Source organism: Diorhabda sublineata, chromosome 4, assembly GCF_026230105.1.
Source record: "Diorhabda sublineata isolate icDioSubl1.1 chromosome 4, icDioSubl1.1, whole genome shotgun sequence".
Classification (NCBI taxonomy): domain Eukaryota; kingdom Metazoa; phylum Arthropoda; class Insecta; order Coleoptera; family Chrysomelidae; genus Diorhabda; species Diorhabda sublineata.
In genome coordinates this window covers 28217976-28244426 of record NC_079477.1, presented here as the reverse complement: position 1 = coordinate 28244426, position 26451 = coordinate 28217976, and the positions used below count along the sequence as shown (strand labels likewise).

Below are 26451 nucleotides of genomic sequence, written 5' to 3'. Positions count from 1 at the left end.
ACCAACAATAATCATGAACGTGTTTTTGAGCGAATCTTAGCTTAGAAAATCCGAATGCCAGCTAGATAAGGATAGCGTTCCATTTTGGCTTAGAAAGAACTTCCTTGTAAAGAATCTTGTAGGAGCTGAGTGCATTTTCGTATGTGATTCAGGTACATTAACAATTACAGTATGAGAAACCCGAATTTTTGAAAAATGTATCGATTTCAGATGAAACACATTTTCATTTTTCGTTGCACATTTCGATTTCTGGGTTTTTACAGAACACATGAGGTTCAAGAAGTGCTTTGTGCAAAAGTGAGTGTCTGGTGTGCGGTGTGGGATTACGAAATTATTGCTCCACACTTTATCTATCAGAATGGTAGGCAAGTCACGCTTTATCAACATAAGTACATACAAATTTTTACACGCTTTATCTCTGATCTACGTCAATTCTGACGTGCACTGGCACTTACAGCAGAACGAGGCAAATTGCCATACTGCTACTGCATTTCTTCAATTTCTTCTGGAATATTTTTCCAGCATATTCATTTCACAATTTACTGATTTCCTTTATCCTTCACATTCTCTAGACCTCACATCTCCAAACCTAACCTAATCTAATCAATATCATACATTTGGAGCATGGCTAAAACTGCCGTTTTTAAACGGACACCACATATTATGAATAAATTAAATAGTGTCGTTAAAGTCTTCTTCGTGGTATGAGACAACTCTTATTCCACAACATGACGAGAAACTTGGATAATCTGTATGAAGTGTGTGTTAGGCGAGGAGGAGCACATTTGAAATATGTAATGAAGTGTCAATAATATGTATTTCTTGAAACATAAATAGGGTCGTTTTTTTTTCAACTTCCGATATGCTATAGATAAAAGACAAACTCATATGAAACAATAATTTTATTACCAAAAGATTGGTACACTTACGGTTACTTTTCGATTTAATCACCAAAGAGATTGAGACATTTGTCATATCTGTGGACAACCTTTTCAATACCCTCTTCAAAGAAAGTTGTCGCCAATGAATTCAAGTAGAGTACAAAACAGACCTTGAAACTTCTGGAAATTCCATAGACAAAGCAATAATGGTGAATCTGCTGTTTTCTTTAACCATTCTGTCAACTCGTTGAATCAGGTCTTCTCAAACGACAGATTTCCATCCTTGGCTTTTCAACATGCACATCATTACGGCCATCTTTAAACTTTCGACACCATTCACGAGCAACACCATAACTCATGAAGTTTTACCCATACACACGACTCATTATTCGATGGATTTCTGCAGCACTATTGCCTTCAACCTGTGGAAAACGAATCACATTTCGCAATTCACACTTGGCGAGATCATCAATAATGACGGACATATTTACGTGGCAGTAGCAGAACGCCGACTGACGCCTGATTGTCAGCAATGGGGGAGTATGTAGTGCGAGAGCTTCGCCTACAGCGTATGCCCGCCTTTTCTGCCCGCGTAGCGTCTGCACGGAGCGATCGGAGGTTGAAAAAAAAGGCCCTGGTAATTAGGTTTTCATTATTGTTTATTTCGGACTATAAATCTTTATAATTATTCTGAAAAGTCACGATTTTATCTAATTACCCTAGTAATATATTATAGAGGACTTCATGAATGAAAAATTTGGGAATATTTCAACAAGATGTATTTCAAATATACCAGTAGACAAATTTAACCTATAATAAATTTTTATATTTGAAATATTCACGAAAAATTCCATAAGCTAATGTTTTCCCTAAAGAAGTGTGGTCACTATTTCAGTTTGTGGTTTCCTGAAAGTTGTGATAAGTATTGTTGATGATTTAAATCTATATCACAAATTCTAACAATTGATATCAAAATATTCAAGTCATCGTATTTTTTAAACCATAGTGGTAATCAAGTGCTAAATTAACACAAAATGTTCTTAAATAAATTACAGCAATTGGATAAATATCAATTACTTAAAGTAATAAAAGATGTAAGTACTTAATGTTTATGCTTCAATTTTTTATTAAGAAATAGATAATGGATTTAGGGTTTATACAAAATAATTGTAGTAGGGATCTGTTCCCATATAATTATTACAAAAGTGGTAATAAAAAATCTATATTCATAAGAATTCGATATACTAATTAAATGAAAAGTGAGGAGCAATAAACAAAAGTTTGGTGAGCAGAATGGCTGTTGCGTAAGGTGGAGAGTGAAGAAATATTTTGTGGGAAGTAATACAAAAAGTGAATAGAATTAGAGAAAAATCATTATTTTCTTAATATAATAAATTGAATGTTTTCATGATACAATTTGATTCAAGCTTAAAAAAATAGAATCTAGTAATTAATAAACACATGCATAGTTTCTAATTAGAATAGCAACAAGCAACAGTATCTTTAGATTATTTTTCTGATGCAAAGTAATGAAATGGTTATTTTTTTCAAATTTCTTCGAATATTTTGTTTTATTAGGTGCAAACTAAATATTTGATCACCTATATCTTCCATTATAGTGAAGATGCAATTTCATGCTGACGCCTTTTATTGGCGTAAATCAATATTAACAATCAGAGAATTTTTTATTGTCAACACATTATTACAATTTGTAGTCAAAAGCTTGTAAAAACTAAAAAACAAACTAAAAAACAACTAAATAAAGATAAAAGAAAAGAAAATTAAATTTCAATATATAAAAGAAAACCACAATGAGTAACAAAATTATAGATAAAAGTAATATGTAATAATTAGTATAGCAAAAATTAAACCAGTATGCAACATGCCCGGAATTAATTAATTATTATTATAATAAAAGTCGTTCACAGACTATACGGCAATTTCCTGTAAATATGCCCTGAAATTATTGCAAAATGCGGGAAAAGATAATATCGATTTGATTTCAGTTGGCAAGTGATTGTGCATTTTTTGCATTGTAAAATATTGAGCTCTTAACTAATTCTAAACGTGGAGTAGATAGGTATAGGTCCTGCTCCGCGTTCTTAAGTGGATAGCCTTTTGTCCTTTCTGAAACTGGAGAAGTGTGCTTACGAATTACGCAAAGTCCTTGCAGAGAGTCCTGTTGTTTAGTCCGAGTAAATATCTAACAACTCTCTTTTGTAGTTTGCGGGTTATTTGTAGTTGAAGGGCATTTCCGAGATACGACTCAATAAGGGCATAATAGACTGTTAAGGATATGGGTAAGTTCAGTTATTTAGTAACTGATCTCAGCGCACAACAGGAGGAACTTAATTTTTTAGATAAGGCAGCAATATGTAATTCCCATTTCAAGGAATTGTCCACAACAAGCCCTAAAAATGTTACAGATTCAACGACCTTAATGGTGGTGTTATTTAATAAAAAAGGCTGCAATATATGATAAAACTTTGGTTTTAGAAACGTTGAGACACAGGAAATTAAAATCGCACAATGATTTAAGGATGATTAAGTGACTAGATATGGTTCTATGAAGTGTCGTGAGATCAGGGTTGTTCTAGGAGAAACTAGTCTAGATAGGCGATGTCATTTATAAACAAAAGAAACAAAATAGAGCCTAGTACTGAGTCTTGGGGCACTCCACATTCTGTTGGCTAGCTAGAAGACATCGTTGTACGAGAGGTGTTCCCCCGAAATCGTAGTGCTGCAGTTTGTTTATTAAAATATTATGATTAACACAATCGAAAGTCTTAGAAAAATCACAAAAAGTTGGTTGCAGTGGAGTAATGGTTGTTTAGAGTAGAGTAGACACTATTATCAAATAGAAAATAATCAATACATGTACAAAAACAGTTTATGTTAGCAGCTGTTTACTCGTGTTTTCAAAAAATGTGTATTAATGGATTATTATTCATTGAGGTTTTGAACGGTATACTTGAAGATCTGTGTGTGTGTGTGTGTGTGTGTGTGTGTGTGTGTGTGTGTGTGTGTGTGTGTGTGTGTGTGTGTCCTCTTTCAAATCTCCCTCGTCGATCGCCGGTGCTGCAAATTTTCTTCGATTTTCCTGTGATCTGGTGAAACGGTTCACCAACCAAATGGCCGACGACAGGAAAAAATAAAAAATTTATCAAATTCTCCGAAGAGCCGTTTGTTTATTACTTGTTTTTTTCCTACTAATGCAGTTCACATCAATCTACCATTTTAAATCCACCACAACTTCAGCCCTGCGGAGGAATCTTTCCTATATCAGGGCCAAACCTAAGAAATCCCTCACCTCATGTAAATAATGTCACCATTCCAATTATAAACAACCCAACGAACCTATTTCACCCTCTCTTTCATCTATTGTGATAGCCTTTAGCAGAGAGGCAGGTCGGCAAGGCGGTTTGGGTTGCCTCGGTCCCTTCGATTTGATATATAGATAGGTAGATAGTTATATAGCGGGATTGAGAGGGAGAGGAGGAGAGATATATATTGAGAGAGGGATCGAAAAGTAATGTCATTGTCATTTAGTTAAATTCAAACGAATAAATGTTTAACAAGTTTTTATATTGAATCAGTAATGTAATCAATTTCGTTTACAACAACATTTTGCCATCTAATGTCGAGATTTTCAATGCTAAATCAATAAAACTTACTTGGTTTTGGTTGATATTTTATCATTTAGTTCCTCACAAGAAATTCCTTGTAGAATGTTTTTGAAAAAGTGAAAACTACTGTGCGGAGGATTATACACAATTTATTTTAAAACTTTCAGCCGATACTTTTTAATTTTTCATAATGTACGATTCTATGCTTTCATATATTCACACTCATTGTTCTCATCGGTCTTGTGTATACAAAACTAACTTAAACCAACTTAAGGTAGATTTTTGTCTTTTAGGACACAAATATCGTATGATCTTGACCTTGAAATACACGTACTCCAACCGATTGACGGCCTTCTTTACTGAAGTTAATCGCCAATATCCATTAGCCATCGACGACATGCTACACCTGCTAACTGATTCTATTTTACATATGTAATCAAACTAGTGAATAAATACACAATATGTAATCTTTTTTATATTTTCCCTGTAGTGCCTCGTCGCGAGCGCATCTCCATTTTCTTATATATATTATTAACATTTTACCTTGTACTACATACCCCAATGTAAAGGTCATCGGAAAGTTGTACCCTAAAATATGACTATGCTAATTGTTGTTGCATACGAAATTTTTGAAATATTTTAATGGCCTCAAACTGGTGAAAGAGGTAATTCACGCACTTTCCAAATAAACTATATTCTAATTTATACCATGTAACTGCAATTGACGCTTGAATCCAGAGCCGAGAGTCAACGTGGAGTTGAACCTTTGCAGTCTTATCATATCTAGCGGTTTGCGCTATTACTATTCAGAAAAAAAAATCATTGTAAATTGTATCTTCAGCGTTACTGTTCTCGTCATAAACCCTTGGTGAAGAATTAACTGGCTGCAATGAATTATTCCGGGGTGGCTCTGGACAGTTTGGAGCAAAGCTGTTAGACATATGCTTGTATTTTGTCAAAACTCCCATGATCTCTATTTTGGCATAAATTTTTTAATCTGGATGAATTTAAATCTCCAACTAGAGAGAACTCAGTAAATTCTCTGCTTTTTTGGTCCAAACATTACATGACGATTTTGAATTTCACTTATAAATAACTGTGTATCAATATCCGAATCTCCCAATGATGCCATGATGATACGAATAAGCACCTACGTCCTCTTACATTCGTGTCTCGTTACGGTCTGAATTGCGCGCGAGCTCCGCTTTGAGGAGGGTTGCAATCCGCTAGTATGAGAAGGCACTTAGACTATTTTCAGAAACGACCTATTTTTATCATTCAAAAACTTGTTTCAGAGTGGCTACAGTGATATAGCGAAAATTCTATTTAGACAGAATATAAACGGTAAATTATTTGTAGTAAGTCATCAAATCAAATAAATTAAACAATCGAAATTAGATGTAATCCATAGTCTCCTTTGACTTGCTAGGAATTGTGATATTTGCATAAATTTTTGTCTGTGTTTGACCTTACTACGTTTGGTGTGACTACTTGTACTACATTCCGATTGCGGAGGGCCTCCGGCCGAGGGGTTACCAACATGATGTACATATGTTTTTATCTTGGTAAAAGTTATTTCGTGTAATTTTGGGGTTATGTTTCAGTTCGTGACAAGCTCTAAAGATTTTAAAAGTAAAGAAGTGGTGAAGCCAACATACGCCTCTTTCATCAATTGTTGATGAAGAATTCTTAATCAGGAAAGACAGTGTAAACTTAAATTCTTCAATTTTATTTCTGTTTTTAAAGAATCAAGTCCCGGAACACTCTAGGATTTTCTGCTTCTAATTTATTTAATGGTAAATCAGGTGTTTTCTCTTTGCTTTATGATGTTGCCAATTCAATCCACGATCTAGATGGATGCCAGGATATTTAACTTATTTATTTGATTGTTTATTGTTAAATTTTTCGTAACGATTTTCTGTTCTATTTGAGAGGGTTGTATGAACTGATTTACTCTCATTTGTTTTCATTCCCCATTTTTTTTGCCAATTTTATATTCTGTTAGTTATGAGATGCCTTTGTTGTACCTACATCATGGTACGGTGGTTAAGTATGTTAAAGTCTAGGTTACAGAACGTACACTAAGAAGAAATGCAAACTTAGTTGTTATTCAGTGGAAATAACATGGCGGGCTTTAGATGCCAGTGCCCTCGATGGTACGTGGCAGAATTAATCTATTTTCGCGGTTCATTCAAATTTACATCACAGAATATCTACTGTATTCTATTTTATTCATTTCTACCCAGTTCCGATTTCGCAGTTACTTGAATTCAAGTGGGATGCATTCTTGAATTGGTTTTTGTACGTGCATTTTGGTTTTCATTTGAAAAGTTTTTCAAGTAAAACTTTAATAATTCAAACATGTCAAAGAGCAGATTTTTTTGGGTTTAGATTATAGCCCCCAATGGCAGACCTTATCGAATGCTTGTGAAATGTCTAAGAATACTACGTAAATCAATAATGTAGTTAATTTTATTTTTAGTTTTTTGAATAATAATGAAATTTATTCAATTTATTCAATCCATATTGACATTGTTTTCATGATTAGAAGTATTTTAAGTACATTATATCAATGTTTTCTTTTCTTTGAATGGATTAATAGACAAATCACTTTTGAAACTTGAAAATAGAATTTTATTCATTTAAAATAATTTTATTTTGAAATTTCCCCATATTTTCAGAACCTCAATGAGATTCAGATTCTCAATTGGCAATTTTCTCCTATGATAAAAAAAGGATAATCAATTTCATTAAGGAATTTAGAGAAAATCCGTTTATATTACAACTTTCTCCCTTATATATTACATCTAGAGAGTTAAGTCCCGCTGTAAAAAGTTCTCCGATTCCTCCGTTGATGAAAAAAATCCTACCCCGTCCACCCGAACTTAAAATTCCCCCAATACCTAACAATTTTGATAATAATGGTAGAAGATGCTCATCTTTGCCCGACGATAAAATGGATTTTCCAATAAAGAAGGATATAAATTTTCTTCCTCTGCCTATTAATGATAAAAAAAATAAATCATTGAATGATTTAAATATTAATAATAATGATAGAATTTATACTGAAGAAATTCGAACAAACTCTAAGCGAAATAGAGGATATGATGCAATAGTAAGTAGTATAATAAATAGAACAAATTTATAGCCCAATAAATATTCACTTTTCAGATAAATAAATCTTCTTCTGAAAGCTTGAAAGGAATGGAATATCCTGGTAAATATATTGATAGTTTTCATCAAAGAACAAACGTTAATAAATCTCCTGAGCAAATACCACAAACCCATGGTAAATTCACAAGGGATTTGCCTAAATTTGACAACAGGAGTAACTTCTCAAGTGATGAGGAAGAGTTTGTTTCTTATTTTTCAAAAAAAAACATTGCTGGTTAGTATAATTTCGTATTTCAATTGTAAATTATTATAATCTCATTTAGCTTGCACCGAATAAAAATTAGACTTATTTGTGCACCTTTATTAACAAAAAGCAAAACTATTTTGTTGAATTTATTCCATATATTAATTGTTTCAATTACAATTTCAACACATTATTAGTTTCTTCACTTTGCTTCGATGTCTGCGATTGAATCCGCTGTCTCTCGCCATAATTCGAATTTTGAGCAACTTACACAGCTCAAATGTTTTTCAAACCTAAAGCACTCATTAAAATGAGCCACAATAATTACTTTACATTGAGACACTCAATAAGTCGTGTGACTTTTCAATAGTCGTTTTTTTTATGAATGTAATCTCCTTCAATAGTTATACAATAATTTCAACACTTCTCTAATTTCTCGATGCCATGCTTGTGGAAGGATTTGCCTCAAAATAGGCTTCAGTTTCAGCAATTGTTTCTTTATTTGAGCTGAATTTCTTACCGGTGAGGAATTTTTTAAAATCAATAGACAGCCAGTAGTCGCTGGGGACCAGATCAGGACTATACGGTAGATGAGGAACCAACTCGAAGTGTAATTCGTTCAATTTAACCATCGTTGCCATCGACATGTGTTTCGGTGCATTGTCTTGGTTAGGTTAGGTTAGGTGAAAAGATGTTTTTTTTCTTTTAAATGTGAGGCCGTGCTTCCTAGATTTGTCCATTCAAATGATCCAACAACTAGTATTCGCTATTCATTTGTCTGGCGCTTCAGAAAGTTATATTGGTTACTTGGAATAAAATCTAAATATAAAATTGTAAACAAAATTTTAATTTAAAAGACTGATAAAACCCATATTGACTTATGGCGTAGAACTTTGGCGTTGTTATCCTTCAAAACTTTCAATCCAATTTGTACATTACAGAAGAAATCCAGAAGCATATCAGAAAATATCAGGAACGACTAGAGGGACATCCAAAACCATTATTAGAACTAAAAAGAGAAAGGTGACTCAAATGTGAGATGAAATATAGAGGTCCCTTCACTGAAAGCACCCTTATTAGTAAACACCAAAATATTCTGTAAAATTGAATAGGCAACCGCGGATATCTTGATGCGTTCGAGGTACTTTGGATAGATACTTCGGTAGGCGTCAATAACGAAACATTGTGATAACTTTTATATAAAATGCGCAAATAAGTTGTATATAATTGCTTACTCATCACTAATATTTTCACTTAATGTATCACTGTTTTATTAACGGTATTTATAACGTTTTGGTTACGAATAGCAGGCAAAATGAAATTAAAAATAATGTGTAAAATTGAGATTGAACGAAGTTTTCTTTGCTTACAGATTATTCTAACCCTGTTTATGGAAACTTAGAAACTGCAACGTTTACACTAAAAACTAAAATGAAAAGGAATATACCTCCAAGTTCTTCCCCAAAAAAAATCAATTTGAAGCTAGGCTATGGAATAGAAAATGGAGCATATACATTGAAACAAATAGCGAAAAGTAATCCAAACATTTTTAGAGAAGAATTACAATCAAAGTTAGAGCAAGGCTACGAAATAGGTAACAATCCTGAACATTAATATATATCTAAAAAAAAATAAAGCCTACTTTTAATACCAACAAATATGTTCCATAACCAATCATTATGAATATCCTGTTACAAAGATTTCGAATAAAATAATTCACACAACTGATTTGAAATAAAAATCTTCAGGTATGAGGGAATCATATCATTATGATGAATTAGAAGAATTATATGACGATACAGTATATACCAATGAACCGATTTACGAAAATATCGATGAAATTTTTATCAAAGACAAAAATTTGGATGATTTAATTGTTAGACATGGCGACGAAATGATGTTTAATGGTAACGAATACGAAGAAACTTATACATGTAAGTATTTTTTTAGACTAAAGTGGATCTGAGTGAAAGAGACGTTAGAGAAATTTTAAATCTACAGAAAACAGCTCTTATAGAGGAATCGAATGAAATTTGCGAGGGAAATTTAATTTCCAATATTGGGAAACGACGCAGAACAGTTGGAAGAGCTAGAGGGGCAATACAAAATTAATTTTCATTTTGTAGTATTATGGTGGTAATGTTAATACAGTCTAACTTAGATAAATTGGGCATTTTTGTCGAACCAAATTGTTGGCAATAGCGGCAACAAATATAAATAATTTTGTCTTGCTAATTCGAACATCAAACAACGTTTAAGGTCACTTCATAAACTTTTACGCTCATGTCCACGGCGACGCCCTCGTTCGCGTTCAACATACATTAGTACAAACGCACGCAGTAGCATTCAAGTTCACGCCAAGCTGGCGCTGAGAAAGATATACAAAGCAGCATTAACCAAAATCAATCATAACTAGGATAAAAACAACATTAACAAATCTATAAAGTGCTGAAACTTGAAGCAATTAAAACAGAAAGGAGATTTTCTTGTACCACGTAAATGAAATATCCGAAAACGAATTAGTATATTACATTACAAAGACCGGAAGTTGAAGAAACGCGCAGGACCGAGGTCTCAATGTTTGGCCCGTGTAGTGTATACGATTTTTCTTTATAGCAGTATGAAAGTACGCCGTATGTAAGTTTAATATTCATAAAAAAATACAAAAAATAAGAAAAAAATGTATCTTCCAAGATCCTGACTTTTGAAATGGTTTATCCGAGGCAGCGAAAACAGATACACATTAAGACGTCCAGTCCAAGAAGACAAGAGTTTATAGCCAACAGGCTAACTCTTAATAAAAAGATTAGACCTCCCAGAATCTCCCGTAGAACTCAGAGAGAACGCATCCATCCGCGGATATATCCGGGGTACACGCTCGTTTTATACTACACTGGCCAAAAAGTGAAATCTCGGTCCGGTACGTCATGTTGGGCGAAATTTTTAAGCACTCTCGGCGCGAGAGACTATAGCGCATTTTTTAACGTTAGCAATCTGTGAATATTTACAAAATCGCGCAACCTTACCTTATATATGTAGATGTATAGATAGATTTTTTAATTTATCTCTTAGATCTTTATTTAAAGACGTTTCGACCTGTTGCGGTTTTTATCAAAATATTACTTGACATTAACAACTTGCAAATTGATATTGTTTGTTTGAGAAAAATCACATTTTGGTTAATTTTAAAATCTTTATATTTAATACATTAAGGTTTTTTGTCCCCGCGAACTCCTCCTAGACTATTGACGTTAGAAAGTCAAGTGGGGTATCTTTGGAAAGGGTTAAGTCTCAGGGGTGGCCAGAAGCAATTTTTCTTTTGATATCTTCAGGGGCTCTCGAGATATGAGGGGTTAAAGGTCAGAAAATGGTGCATTCTAAACCCCAAGAAAAAAATTTTGCACATCTACAACTGTACAGGAATTGAATGCAAAAATTTCGAGCTCGCTACATACTTCCTGTAAGGAGATATCGCTGCTACAGATGGGCGGACGGACTTTTTTGCGTAAATTCTGCCACGCTTGAATAAAATTCCTTTAAATATAGTCCGTTGTGGTTTAAATGAAATGCAGTGTTGTTATTTTCAGTCGGCTTGGGTTCTTTGTTGAGAAATGATTGATTGATTAACAAAACTCTTGCTGAACAATCGTCGGATTGTTGCTCAATACTTAAAAATTGTTAAAAATACAAATTGGAACACGTTTGCCGGTCACAATATTTGTGTCATACTTTCACTGTCACTCGAACATATCTAAGTGTGCTTATCGCCTAAACTAAACTAAATTAAAAATTAATATAAACATGGTTACCAACTTTGACTCTATATAAAACAAAATAGTGTGAGATAGAGATAGATCGGATCAGCTCTCAATTTGATCCATTCTCAACATGCAGAAATATTAAAATATGCTTTATATTTTTTGGTATTGTTTCACCGACTCACGCTCTATATCTATTGTAGACCAATTATCAACATTTGATAACAGTGATTCTTCACCAACTTATAGCAATCAATACGAGTTAGTAGAGAGCCAGACAAAAACACATTTCTTCGATAATATTATTAACACTGACGACCATGCGATTTACGAGAATATTAGAATGTTAAAGAGAACAGAAAAAGATACAAAAGATGAAATAATAAGTAAGTATAAGGTAATTTTTGATGTTATTCTAGTAAAACTGGAAACCTACTGGTTTATAAAAGTCTTTATTGGGGCAAAACAGTTTTAAATTGTATAAATTAATATCGTAGACGAAAACGACTCATCAGATGTTCTACATAACCCAGGAATTCACTTACTGGACATTTAGATATACATAAATGTGGTCTGTTCACAACATTGACTTTTGTGTCAAGAAAATGTATCAAGAAAATATGGAATAATCACAAAATACCAAATACATTAACGATCGTTAACGCGCTTAAAATTTTATTCGGAGGATGAAAAATGCGATAGAAATTGCAGACTGAGATGTCAACTTTCCTATAGACTATCATCGACATCGATGTTTTGCATAAGTTCATATGTGGTTCTTTACCATTAACATGCAGAGAAAAGCTTGTGTTGCCATAATTTTTACTTTATCGTTAAAGAGTCGATTAAAACGTTGATGTTAGATGAAGAAATGGCTAAAAAGTCGTAATGACACTTGACACTTTATTGGTAGAAATTGATGATAATAATACAGATGACTACAAAAATTATTTTAGAACGGATAAACGAAAGTTTGGAAAATTGCTGCACATGGTGGACCTTTTTTACTGAAACAAATTGCGAAACTGTTTATCCGTGGATGTACACTAAGATATCTGGCTATCAGCAGAAATTCTGATAGAACCAACTTCAATAAGCGTAACGTAATGCTTATTGAAGTACATGCACCATTCCAAAATGCCAGTAAAGTTCCATACAGTTTAATAAATTTTTCACCGTTAAGGTTATCAACACTTTCATTGTCCATGACGTGATCGACTTCATCATTGTGAAATTTCGATTATATAATTCTTATGAGTACTTCTGTAATAGAAACTAGAGCGGAGAATACAACCACTAAACGGCTCCTAAGAACAAGAGAAATGCGAACTCTGAGATCAATAACAGGACATACGTTACTCGATCGGAAGATAAATGAAGAAATAAGGGACATGTGCGATATTCAGGATGTAGTAAGATGGACAAGAAGCCGCAGAAGAGAATGGAGAGACCATGTTGACAGAATGCCAAATGAACGGTTAGCGAAAATTGCAAAGGAAAAGAAACCAGACACAACTCGACCTCCTGGACGACCACCTATAAGGTTGTATGAAAGCTGGTCATCAGCATCCCAACTACTCCTGGCGAACCCTTGATGAAAATACAGGACCTAGTCGTAACGTAATAAGAAGAACAAATGATCAATATTCTTACTATTTTGATGTATAACTACACAAACCTCTTAATGTATCCTTACTTTAGTTCTGAGAGATTTGATTAAGTAGATCTTTCTATTCTTTGTAGAAGACTCCTTGAGCAGAATATTGTTTAATTTCCGTTAATTCAAATCATAATCGGTTTGAACTGACCATAGTTTTCGAAAATTCCTTTAGTTAGACCGTAGAGATAACGTCCGAACTTTATTCACATAAAATTGGACTGTAACATAAAGGTAGTAGGTTATTTACAAAATATGTGAGGTTAGGTTGATGGTATGGAGGGTAGAGAGAAGTAGGAGTTTCTCTTTAGGAGAAAAGTTCAAAAAGTGTCTACCTGTATACTATGGATAGCAGCTCAAAAACTTTCCAGAATAGAGTTGGTGTAGACAAAGTGTATAGTATGAATGTGGATGAATATACGGAGTTAAAAAATATAACCTAAGAAAATAATTATCGGACAAGGAACTCATTCCAACGGGCACAGTTTTTTCCATCCATATGTAATGATATTGATATTTAAATTCGTATAAATGTATGATTTTTTTACTAATGAAGATATTGAAGATGAACAGCTTACGAGGTGAAGTTATTAAATAACGAGACTAGTGATATAAAATATTTTATTTTGATATTATGTTTATTTATTTATCATCGTTTTCCATATGTACCTCTCCTATATCCTTACATTGCTCCATGCGAATCTTCCAGTGTTCCAAATAGTGCAGGAATTCTTTTTCTGTCAGCTCCTCATGACGTGCTCAGTTTTTGCTTTCACCGATTCAATAGACTAAAATATTGTTCTTCTAATGCAGACTTTATGTGGTTGTAGTTGGCTAGAAACCTCTTGACGGACACTTCGGAATGAGTCACCAGTTTTGCACAAACTTTTCGCATGTTAAAAAATTCGCATCGTAAAATTTGCCGCAAACATTTATTGACAATTCCTATAGATTCAGCAACGGCACGAATACTTTCCGCTTTTGACGTGGAAGGGCGACCCGAACGGGAATCATCTTTAACATCTCGGCATCTTGAAAACACTTAAACAAGTTTAAAACACGTGGAGGCCATAAATTTCAATTTCTAAAGTCATTTTTTAAGCCTCTTGTGAGCTCATTTCAAGTTAAGTAATATTGTATTAGGTAATTATAATTTATTGATACTTGGATGGCATGAAACTGCTCAGAATTATGTGGTAAAAAATAGCACCGCATAACCTCACAAATGTTCGTTTGAATGAATCTTGGTACTGGGGCGGAATGGGTTTGGGCAGAATGGGACTCGTCTCATTATGCCCAGAGGTATCTTTCTGCCTATTCTTTTGTGTTGACTGTGGTATCTATTGTTTATTCCAGATGGTAATTATATTAACAAATAAAACGGCAGGAGTGGTCCCTTAACGCTATGGAGCAGACAATCAATAGAGACGAGGTTTAGTTGAAGTTTATCTCAATTCAGAGTAATAAATTCAACATTAGGTCGATATGTCTAGAAAAGACGAAAAAACGCAGCCTTGGAAGTAGATAAGAAAACTGGAAGACTCAGGTGTGTCTTCACAGATTAAAAGGAATTCGAGTTGGCAACCTTAAAGATATGGATAAACACCTATTTGGTTCATGTAAAAATGATGAACGTCCACGTCGATTGGTATACTAGTTGCAAACTAGAAATAATATTCCCCACAAATTTAAAATATTGGATAAGTGTATTTTTTAAGAGACACCTTGGTAATAGTCTACGTTCACCAGACGCCAATTCTTCAATGTATTGACAAATATAATCTAAAGGCTGACAAGTTTTTCAACTATGATGGGAAGGGCACAGTGAATTCATTTTATTTTAAAACTTTCCCACGTAAAAAAAGGCAGCAAGAGTTTGAATTGGATCCGCCACCTGAGCGACGAGCTGAAATGAGTGGTTGGTAGACATTTAAAAGTTTTCTATCCTGGTCCAAATAGTTCATAATTTTGTCAAAATCTAGAAAGGAATCACCTACTTTTTGACGAGCATGCAACGCACACAAAAAATATTGATCTTGCTCGAGATAATGGAGTGATTTTAGCTTTTGCTTTTTACCTCACTGCTCTCACCGCATTCCACCTAACAAACCTAACCTAACCTAACCAAATTTCTACTTCATTTGGAGCTGAATTTATTTGAACTTTCCCAATGTAGAGCTCTTTCAATGGCTTCAGGAATTTGGACTCCTGATAACACAGTTTTTACTGATGACGATTTTCTGCAGCTACAACAGAGATTGAGTTAGTTGATCAAGATCAAGCTGCTAACGAAGAATTCCACAAGGAAATTACTGAAAATGTTAAATCAAAAGTGACGAGTGATGGCTTGTCCAATCTACCACAATGCTCTTGGATGACAAATGTAGCAGTGTAAACCACATCATATCTAACAGCGTCTCCAAAAAATGTTAAGTCCATACCGTTTAACAGAATAAGAAAAGAGTGTCTGAAAGAAAAAGAAGCCACTAAATTCAAGCGTCCCAAAAGAGAAATATCCTTAGAGTAGAACGTCATTGAAAAGAGTCCAAAGAACAGAGAAAAAGAGACATTGCCAATAAGGAAAATACCTAAATTTAATAAACAATTTGATTCTTTAGATTCAGATTGTGAAGAGAATGCAGAGTGTTTATATTGTCTGTACTTCTATTCTAAATCAACTGAATGATGGCTACCCTGTCCATTATGTCACAATTGGACTGTGCTGACGTTGATATTTATAATGATTGATTTTTTCGCTTGAAGAAAGATTCATTCGGTCCCGCAGGTGGGGCGGAATGAGAAATCACAATATTTCAAAATATCTGAAATTTTTCCAAAATTTTGCACACTATAACATCAATTATGGATTATTCGCTCTATTTGAAGTAAATTTGAATTTTCATATTTAAAACCGAGTTTAAAGCTAGCCGTCTCGTTCCGTGCCGCCTTTCCCTAGTTATATTGCAACAGTACTAATACTGAGATCTTTGTGCTCGAAGGGGCGTAAATAAACTAAAATGTTTTATTTCCAGTGAACATCAATTATGAACGTTTCTTCAGAAATACGGATAGAAAAGGAGCGAAGTTAATATTGAGGAATTTACCAGATAGAGCATTCTTGTTTCGCCCAAGTCATCGATTCTTTTTAGTACTAACAATAAAGTATCATAATAACATCATTAATTTGGGAATAAACCAAACACCAGATAAAAAGCTCAGTCTTGATACTGAGACAGGTGATTTTCCTATGAAGTTTGATTCTCTGACCGATATGGTTAGTTATTTTACAGATGAGGAGATTACTTTTATGACAGATGGAGAGTATTTGCAAATGCGTTTGAATCCTGTCTTACCACCTGATTTATTTTAGAGCAATTGTAGAATATATCCATTCTTCACTTAGATCATGAAGAATTTATCCAAAAGATGTACGCAATAATTAAAAATTGAAAGACAGTATAAGAGGATCTCTCCTCTTGACTATAGCAGTTCAAGTATATTTGAATAAAAGACTTTATCAAACTTAAGAATAGTTTATTACTGTCCGTAGTATTTAAAAGCCAGATATAATAAAAATAAATGAATTTTTAACAATTTTTCTTTGCTCCTCGTTAACAATTGAAAGAACTAATATCGTCTACAAGGCTATACCTATAAAAACATTTACAAAAAATTCAAAGTATTGTCTCATAAAAATGCATGTTATTAAATACTTTTGTTTTATATCTAAAAATTTCACAGGAAAAGTTCCACGACAAACAGTAGTTTGATATTAGATCTAATAGCGTTATGTACTACATTAAAATGTATAAATAAAAAAAAATGGTAGTGTACATGTGGTAAATACAGAGGATCTCGATATAAATCTATGTGTGAATATTTAACTCACTTCGTCAATATTTTACATTGCAAAATTTCTCTCATATAATGTGTTTATTCATTGTTGGTTCTGGTAGATCATACACATAAATTAGAAGTGAAAAATATTAATAGTCGATTCAGAAAAATGATCAAAACTATCAAAAACGTCTAAGAAATAAGTCAATACTTTTTCCGAAGGATGATGCTGGCCCGAATTAACTAGGCGCTATTTTATTTCAACCTACAGACAATGCATCAGGGATTGTTGCGTGTGGAAGTCATTCGCTTACAAAAGCGTAAAAAAGTTACTCTCAAGTTGAAAAAGAAAGGTGTAACGTATTTACTTACTGCGGAAACATTTTAGAGTGGGAGGAACCTTAAGCCACTACTTGAGGATATTGGACGAATCGAGAACCCTTCCCAGGTTAGAGCGCTTGCGAATGAAATTACAGAGCTAAGATGTTGTGCATAATTGTGAACTGCCAACCCTTCTCATTATTTAACGCGCCATTCCACAGAGCCTCCCCAGAAGACAGAGTTTGTTGAGAGGTTAGCGACTCAAATTACAGGGCCACGTCTTCGACATTATTGAGAGATTAGCGGCTGAAATTACATGGCTACGACTTCGACATTGTTGAGAGGTTAGCGACTCAAATTACAGGACTACGACCTCGACATTGTGCGTCGTCCAAGGACTGACAGCCCTTCTGATTATTTCACGCCCCATCCCACAGCGCCTCCTCAAAAGACAGAGTTTGTTGAGAGGTTAGCGACTCAAATTACAAGGCTACGATTTCGACATTGTTGAGAGGTTAGCGACTCAAATTACAGGGCTACGACTTCGATATTGTTGAGAGGTTAGCGACTCAAATTACAGGGCTACGTCTTCGACATTGTGCGTCGTCGAAGGACTGCCGACCCTTTGTTGAGAAAACCCTTGCAGAGCCCCGGTGTTGGGCTTGTTTGAATTAAATTGAATAGTTTGTTATTCACAAATAGGAGGTGCAGCACGAACGTTTGAAGTTAACAACATGAATAAAATAAGGGCGTTCGAGATGTGGTGTTATCGGAGAATCCTCAAGATCCCTTGGAACGCACATACTAGTAATGAAGAGATACTCAGACAACTGAATGAGTATCAATAGCTCTTAAACATTATAAAAACAAGAAAGGTCAGTTATTTGGAGCATATAATACGACGTTCGAAATCCATTGCCTGATTATAGTTGAGGGAATAGTTGAGGGCAGAAGATGTATAGGTCGAGAAAAGCTATTGTGAATTCGGAATACTTTAAATTGGACCAGGCAGGGAGTAGAACAACTATTGCAAGTAGCGACAGATCGATAACAATTCAACCAAATTGTCATGGACGCTTGACGACAGACGCAGCACCGAAAGAAAACGAAGAAGACAATTAATACCTGAAATTTTTTGCAAGCGACACTGCAGTGTAAACCATGCTTTCTGTATCCTGCATTGCTATGAGGTTTTGCATCTGCCAAGTATCATATTCATGATGCTCGGTAGGCCAGGTAATAGAATCATTTATGGGGACTAAATGCTGTTCTTTCAGTTCCTATACCCAATCATGGGGATTAACGCCGTATTTGTCCCCTTAAAAGTTTCAGAAGAAATACCAAAAAATTTCCTGTAGAAATGAATTTTGACTTGAACTTTTATTTTACGATTTGTTTAATGTTTGAGGTAGAAATATGTGAATTTAATAAGTAAATATCTGTATCCAATTTTTTTGGTGGATGAATTAATCAAAATTTTGTTTTCATTGGATTGATACTCGATGAAATAAATCTTCGACCTGAAAGATTACAATTAGAATCACACGATATTATTTTATAATTTCGACAAGTTCTATATTTTATTTTAGATATTACATAAACAATTAGAAAAATCTTCTCCATAAAATTGAATACTCTTTTCTTCTTCACGCCAAGCCAAAAGCCAATAAAGCTTCCAAAAATTTGACGACCACAAAGCTTCAAAAATAAATAAAAAAGATATGATCATGGCACATGTAAATTAATATTGTAAATGTTCATCAAACCGAAAAATAATGTATGTTCCACAATATTTTTTTACAATTTCTTATACCAGAAGAGATAATGGTCACCCTCTTCGATTAAAAGATCGTCCACACCTGAAAAGAAACAATTGTTTAAATTCAATAATAAAGATCGTCAGTTACCGATTAAAGGTAGTCACGCACTTGTCGTCATCGGACGGAGCGTTCGCAACGGACGGATCGGATTTATTTCAACGGCTACGCACAAGGTACGTACGCTCCACAAATTACCGATTCTGAGGTCTCTCACCAGTCGTGAGTTTGAGGAGCATCCTGTTGCTGTGGAAGTCTTGTGCGTTTGGTTATTGACTTTGTTTATTATAAAAATTTTGATTTTTGTGAAATGTGAAATGGATATTGAATTATAATAGTTTCTTGCTGGCTGGCAGAAGAAGAGAGAGAGCATGAGATGGCCAGAAAACCCTCAATTTGGGTTCATCAAATCAATCAGAAGAGATAAGAAAAAGTACTTCAAATAATTTTCATTATTATTATTACATAATAACATAATCATTGAAATAAATGCATTGTTACTTACTGGGATGGTCATCCTCCTTCCTATCTCTTCCCAAATATTGTCCCTGCGCTGTTGATTTGAGTATTGAGGGTTCCTCAGATTATATAACTCTTCATACTCCAGCACGGTCACAATTAACTGAGCTCCATCCATCTCAGGTAACAATCGAATGAATAATATATAGATAGACGACACGGGGTTCAACACGTGCTAAACGTCGGACTGAATATTCTAGCAACAATCGGCGGGGAGAAAGAAGGGGGCGCGCAATTTCCTGGAATTCCTGATACTGTTGACACTCCGTACGAATGATTCGGAATGAATGTCTTTTTTCGGATTCTCGTCGACATTGCCGATCTCCGATACGTACGATTTGAATCAATGTTTTTAATCACAAGGAAAATCCGATCCGTCCGATTCGTGCGTGTGCTCCTTCCGATGAGGACAATTGTGTGACTACCTTTAATGAATTATGAACGAAGCGACGAAAAGGACGTGCTCAAGGGTGAATATAATGATATATTTATTTAAGTGCATTTTTTGTGATTGACTAATAATTGCAAGCACTTATATATGTTTTTAGGGAAGGGCAGCTAGGGCTACAGCCACGAGGGGTCTCCAACAAACCATGTACATGTAAAAAATCCATCCATTTTCTTGTACTATTCAAATGGTTTTGTATTAAAAATGTTTAAAACTAGTGTTATAACAAGAAGAAAATTTTATTAAGCATGAAAATGTAGTTATAATTCAAATAATGGAAATTAGAACATACGGGGTATCTCAAAAACTTTGTTAATATTGAAAATGTACGATTAGTTCTGCCATATTATCTCTTTATTAGTATAGTAATTTGTTACGTTTTTAATTCTTACATTAGAGTTTTTGAAAAAATTAGTTGGTTATCGATCTCCCACTTCATTCGGGGAATTTAATGAAACCTCGGTATGTATTATAAATCGCTCTCTATTCTATTCGTTCTGTTCCCTAAATAAATAGAAAATACGAGTTTACATGAAAACTATTATACAAAAATTGCTTAAAACAAAAGAAAATTGTTAAAGATAACTAATTTTGTAAGTACTTTGATATAAAAAGCAAAATTAAAAAGATATTTAAAAAACTTATCAATGAATACGAAGGATAATATCACCACAAGTTTTACTAATTTTAAATCTATTTGTTGTAGAATGTAGACAGATAGAGAACGATGCCAATATTAATTAATAACTTCAAAGTTCTTAGAAAAAACCAGCTTCTCGTTAACATCTTTGCTTTTTTTCCACTGTTCTTTTTTCCCTATTCTTTTGTAGTCGATTAGTCTCTTCAATTCGTGAATTGAAGAGACTAATCGTGAAACTACAGTACGTTTTTGTTTCTTATCAACACAATCTTGTTTCGGCGACTTAACTGATAGATAGCGACTTAGAATACACACCGAGGTTTCTCGAATGAAGTGAGAAGTCGATAACAAACTAATTTCTTCAAAAATTCAAAGCTGGAATTCAAATAGAAGTGACTACTCAGCCACAATACGTGAACAAATGAAAATTCAAAATATTTGAAGAAAAGCCGAATGGAATGTTACGTAGTATAATTAATTGTTGTTAATTGCATTTGTATCACGTACAATGCTGCATCTATAGCCGTAAAATTATTAATTAAACTGCCCTTTGATACCTACTATACAACTTATATTTGAACTATTTTAAGACGCTCTGTACAGTTTAACAGGTTTATTCCATCGGAGTCAGTCAAAAACACATATTCTTATGGTAAAAAATATGGTCAGTTATTTTCTCAAAAGCACAGTGAAAATGAAATGAAATTCGAATTCTTTGTATTCTTCAAATTACTGACCATCTGATGATGATCCATCTCAGGACATGTGAAAATGTTACTATTTTAGTGAATTTTTCAATTTCAAAACGAGCCGTAAATAGCAAGGTGCTAAATTTGGTGAGTAAGCTGGATGTGTGACCTTGGAACGACCTCTGATCGTACTACGATTACATAGTTGCATTTGAGGCCTTTAATAAGCTCTCAATACTCAACTGATCATTTGAACGATTAAGTTTTCGTTTATTTTTGAGCTCGAAGAACATCCCGATCTTTCACAGCCCTTTACTGACTTATATTCACTTCTAACTCGCTCATATTACTCATAATAGTCTCCAAAGTTACTGCACTAGAACCATCGACATTTTTTAACATTTAGTGGACTTACAATTTCAATTCTTTGTATTCATCAAATTACTGACTTTTGTCAATGCATTTACGATGTCAAATCCCTCTCTTGACGTGTTAAAAGGTTACTATTTTAGTAAATTTTTCCATTTCAAAACTAGTCGTAAATAGCAAAGCGCTAAATTTGGTGAGTAAGCCGAATGTGTAACCTTGAAACGACCTTTGATCGTACTACGACTTCACAGTTGCATTTGACGCCTTTAATAAGCTCTCAATATCCAACTGATCATTTGAACGATTAAGTTTTCGTTTATTTTTGAACTTGAAGAACATCCCGATCTTTCACCGCCCTTTACTGATTTATATTCACTTCTGAATCGTTCATAACAGTCTCCAAAGTTACTGCCCTAGCACCATCGACATATTTCAACATTTAGTGGACTTCTTTGGTACTTTCTCGTTTTCAATTTTAAATAAAACTCAATGTTAATGCATTTTTCAAGTTCTATATTTTATTGAAGACTGCAAAGGGACTATAGTACCAGACAAATCGGAAAGGGTTCAAATTATTCACTGCTAGTCTCAATACATAAATATATGAAGAACATAGTTGACATGGATGCATAATACGTAACTGCTATTATAAAAACCCATTTTTTTCATCACACATTTCATACCTTGTACGATATGAAATATTTTTAAACTAATGATATAGACGCAGCTTAATTCCTATTATAAAAATTAATTCACTGTATTTTTTTAACACACTTAGTATAAAATATGTTGTTATTTACCCATGGGAGCGACAAGTTGATTAGCTGGTGGTGTCAGAGGATCAGGTAGCTCTGGTAATCGATACAGCAGCCAATAATGGTAGCCCATTGGTTCCTCTTTGTAACCAGCAAGGGTATGAACGTAGTGTCCGTTAGGCCATTCTGATGCTTCGAATGCGAAATGAGGATCAAGTTCCATAGCTAGCTGCATTATGTTGTAGAAAGATGTATTTCTAGGTGCAGTGACGCTTATTGTTGCATTTTCAGTTATATTCGAACCTACCCACAAAGTATACGTTACCGTTACGTTGCGGATCTCAGAATCGTTGCCATGGTTGGAAAGAGATTTTGTTAGGCCGTCGATTTCAACTGAAATGATAATTATAAGTGAGAAAAAAGGATTATAAATATTGTTTTGGAATTAAATATTGGCGAAATTGTGTTAACTGGCTTTCTATTGCTATTACTTTCTTTCCATATTCTAAAACATAGATAGATATATTACGAAGCTAATAAGTATCCATTATGTTACCGTGATTGTCCAAATCGCTGTCATACTTTCCGCAATCAATATTTCTAATATGTCCAAGGCCTCTTTCTGATAATGCCAGAACAACTTCGGCAGTTAAATTGGGATCTGTGAATGCTCCATCTGGGTCCTGTTTAGATTCTATATACGCCTTGGCAGCACTTCTATTCCAATGATTATTTATTTCATTCATGTCTTGCAAAGCCTAAAAACAAATATTCCGTCTACAAAGTGAGGAATATCCCTAATCTTTGTGCCTGGTATATTGAGTAGTATAACATTAAAAAATCCTTCTTTAAAACATCTCAAACAATATTTATTTGAAATTTTATATCAAATTAGATATTTTTTTGGTTATGCAAAATAAATTAAGTAGAAATACATAATTTTTCTTATACTTTTACCCAATCTTTCAATTTTAAAGACAAATGATGAAAATTTCTTACCATAAATCATTTATATTTATACGACTATGTAAGTTAACTGATCATATTTGCTTTCCACATCTTGATACAAAGGTTGATATAAATCAGGCAACGAATTTGCATTAAGAAAAAAAATGCAGCGTCCAAATTAATTTATTAAAAGAAATTATAAAAGGGATTCGAAAAAGGTTTACTGTAAGTGTTCAAATTGATGCCCCTACTGATCAATGCTTTTAAGAAAACGTTTCTCAACGGAGAGGCAAGTCCGACGAGGCATGTCAAACTGTCCGCATTTTTTTTTCAATTGCAGTTCAGAGGTCATGGAGATTGCAAAAACGTGCTGCTTGGTAAGTCCCCATAGGAAGAAATCGCAGGATGTCAGGTCACATAACCGAATTTTCGTCTGCCTATTCGTTCTCCTGAATGAACATAAGGTACTCTTACACAGATGCGTAGTGAGGTGAAGTTCTATCTTGTATGAAATGATGGTTGTTCGCGAATGTTGGAGCTTGAAGGCTGCTTCGCCGGACCATAAAATTGAAAGCTGGTACTGTGGGCCATCCTCACTGAATCCGCTCACGAAATCTGCGATCGAAATCATCCTCGTGACCTGCTTGAGGGGCGCGAAAGGTAAACTTAATAGTACATGCGTTTCAGCATTCGTCGTAAAGAGCGATTGGATATTTGGAGTTCTCCCGATAGCCGCACTGCAGATTGGTTCAACTAACGCCAGCGCCACTGTTTTCATATCTTCCAACCTAGCCATTTTTTCATGTAAAATAGTCTTCCACTCCATCCAGACACTTTTATTATTCAAACTTCGCAATTTCTGTGGTGCATTGTTGGAATGTAAAATTTAGAAAATATACTTAAATATGAGTTCTGATTTTGCAACTTTGAAGGCGTATAACTCAAAAACGATGGGTCGTATGAGAAAATTTTTTCATGTGACAGCATTATTTCCACTCACTCCCAAATTTTTTGCATCTAGTACCAAAATACACTGTTTGGCTCTTGTTTTTTTTTATTAGTAAGACCAAATCGAGTGGACTCCACCAAACCATTTACCTGAATTTAAATAATAAAAAGGGAATAAAATAACAGTACTCACCTGTAACGTCAGTGCTGTATTGTATAAATTACCAAAACCGCCGTCTTGTTGTTGTTCTCGTGCTAAGCTTATACTAGGCCTTCTTAAAGAATGCTGTAGGTTTCGATGCCTGTGATCTTTAACTATACATCGCAATGCTAAAATTGTCATCGCTACTGTATCTACAACATAAATACTATGTTTTTGCCACTTTTGTTTATGCTATGGGTTCGATAATAAATCGTTATCACTCTTCTGAGATAAATCAGAACGAAAAAAGATCAGAAATTACTAGGAAAATTAGTAAAACTAGAAGAAAAACTTACAAGTAAGTTCCTACAAATAAAACGTACATTTTATCATTGCTGCACGTTAGAAAGTCCCATTTCCCACTTACTGGTTTGAAAATAGAATACAAATTACCTATATTATGGTCCTTTGCTGTATTAGCAATATCCAACAATCTTCTGATTTGCTTCTTTCTTACGTGTGCTCTAGCTGTGCACGATGCCAGAGTAGCGTAAGCAAACTCAATATCATGAATTGGTTCATGGTGTTGTAAACTACCGATTAAGTCGTGTCCATGAAATTGTCTAGGATCAAAGCACATAGCCGATAGAGCCAGACAATATTGAGCTAGTTTTGGAGGTGTTATTGGTACTTCATGGTGTCTGAATAACAAAAAAGAGCAGTGAAAAAAAATATATTAGACTTAAATTGAAATTTCAGTGAATCAGTGTTTGCTTATCTTCATAATTAACATGAAAAGTACTATCCATTTTTAATTTTTAAATGAAACTGAGAGAATGAGGAAAAAGACAAGACGAATGATCAGGTGAAATAGAAAAATAGTCATTTCTGTTTCAAGAGAAGAAAAGAAATTAGAGAGGTGTTTATATAAATTCATGTCATCTGCGGATAGAAGTTGTGAGGATTTAGCAATAAAAGTGAAAAAATACAGAGTTCACTGATTAGCAGCTGGAAAAGTCAGAACAACAGGTATGTTGATCTAATTCTTCAATTGAAATTATTCAGAACAAAATTTGAAGAAAATCAGATAGTTTCTTCGTTTGCTTTTATCTCTAGTAGAAGTAAGATATAAAATATTATGAAAATTATTTCACGTACACTTATAATGAACCAAAAATACCCAAATTGAAAATAACATAACCTCAAAATATTTATTTTGATTTTATTCAATAATCATGGGAATTTAAGACAGCCTATAGTGAAAGAAAATTAAGACACACAGTTGGAAATTTATGGAAATTGGACTGCTAATTTTTGTGTTTCAATTTTCTTCTCTCTCAGATTGGAAAATGGAAATGAGAAAAAATTTGTCATTTAATTTTAGCGTTATTATATACTATATGAAAAAAAAAACGTGAAACAGGTCGATTTTTATTCTTAAATAATTGACAATTAACAGTATGAAAATATTATGCCCCTCCAGCATCCCCCCTGAATTATAAACACCTCCTCGAAAATTTTAAATAAGAAAGGGAATCGTGTGGCACTTTGTTGGAAAGGGATTTTTTTTTTCAAATTTGGTGGAATCATAACCGAGGAAATTAATTTTTAAAATGGAAAATTTTGATAATATCACTATCACAGAACTTTACGTAGAAAGAAGATGATAATGTCGCATAATATTTAGAATTTTTCGAAATTTTGGAATTTTCGTACAACATTTTGTATGACCTCAGGG

At 33.9% G+C, this 26451-nt stretch overlaps 2 protein-coding genes across 3 annotated transcripts in view; one reads left to right on the top strand and one right to left on the bottom strand.

Moving 5' to 3' along the window:
• Positions 1-1838: 1838 nt before the first annotated feature.
• Positions 1839-16868, top strand: LOC130443128 (uncharacterized). Of its 2 annotated transcripts, XM_056777607.1 has the most exons (7): positions 1839-1975; positions 7189-7622; positions 7679-7895; positions 9238-9459; positions 9614-9799; positions 11827-12009; positions 16313-16868. In XM_056777607.1, exons 2-7 carry the CDS (start codon positions 7362-7364, stop codon positions 16648-16650), a joined length of 1407 nt encoding a protein of 468 aa, XP_056633585.1. In that variant the 5' UTR covers positions 1839-1975; positions 7189-7361; the 3' UTR covers positions 16651-16868. The 2 variants fall into 2 exon arrangements, 1 of the variants encoding a protein (XP_056633585.1); XR_008909825.1 differs by lacking the exons at positions 7189-7622; positions 7679-7895; positions 9238-9459; ... (1 more) ...; positions 11827-12009; positions 16313-16868 and adding an exon at positions 4801-4957.
• LOC130443127 (uncharacterized protein CG3556) overlaps positions 16794-26451 on the bottom strand; it is a 74585-nt gene continuing 64927 nt past the window's right edge. The window contains exons 4-8 of the mRNA XM_056777606.1: positions 25167-25414; positions 24765-24925; positions 23232-23433; positions 22721-23068; positions 16794-19297 (exon numbers count right to left, since the gene is read on the bottom strand). Coding sequence (XP_056633584.1) covers positions 19236-19297; positions 22721-23068; positions 23232-23433; positions 24765-24925; positions 25167-25414 — 1021 coding nt within the window. The 3' untranslated portion in view covers positions 16794-19235. The remainder of the gene's footprint in view (positions 19298-22720; positions 23069-23231; positions 23434-24764; positions 24926-25166; positions 25415-26451) is intronic.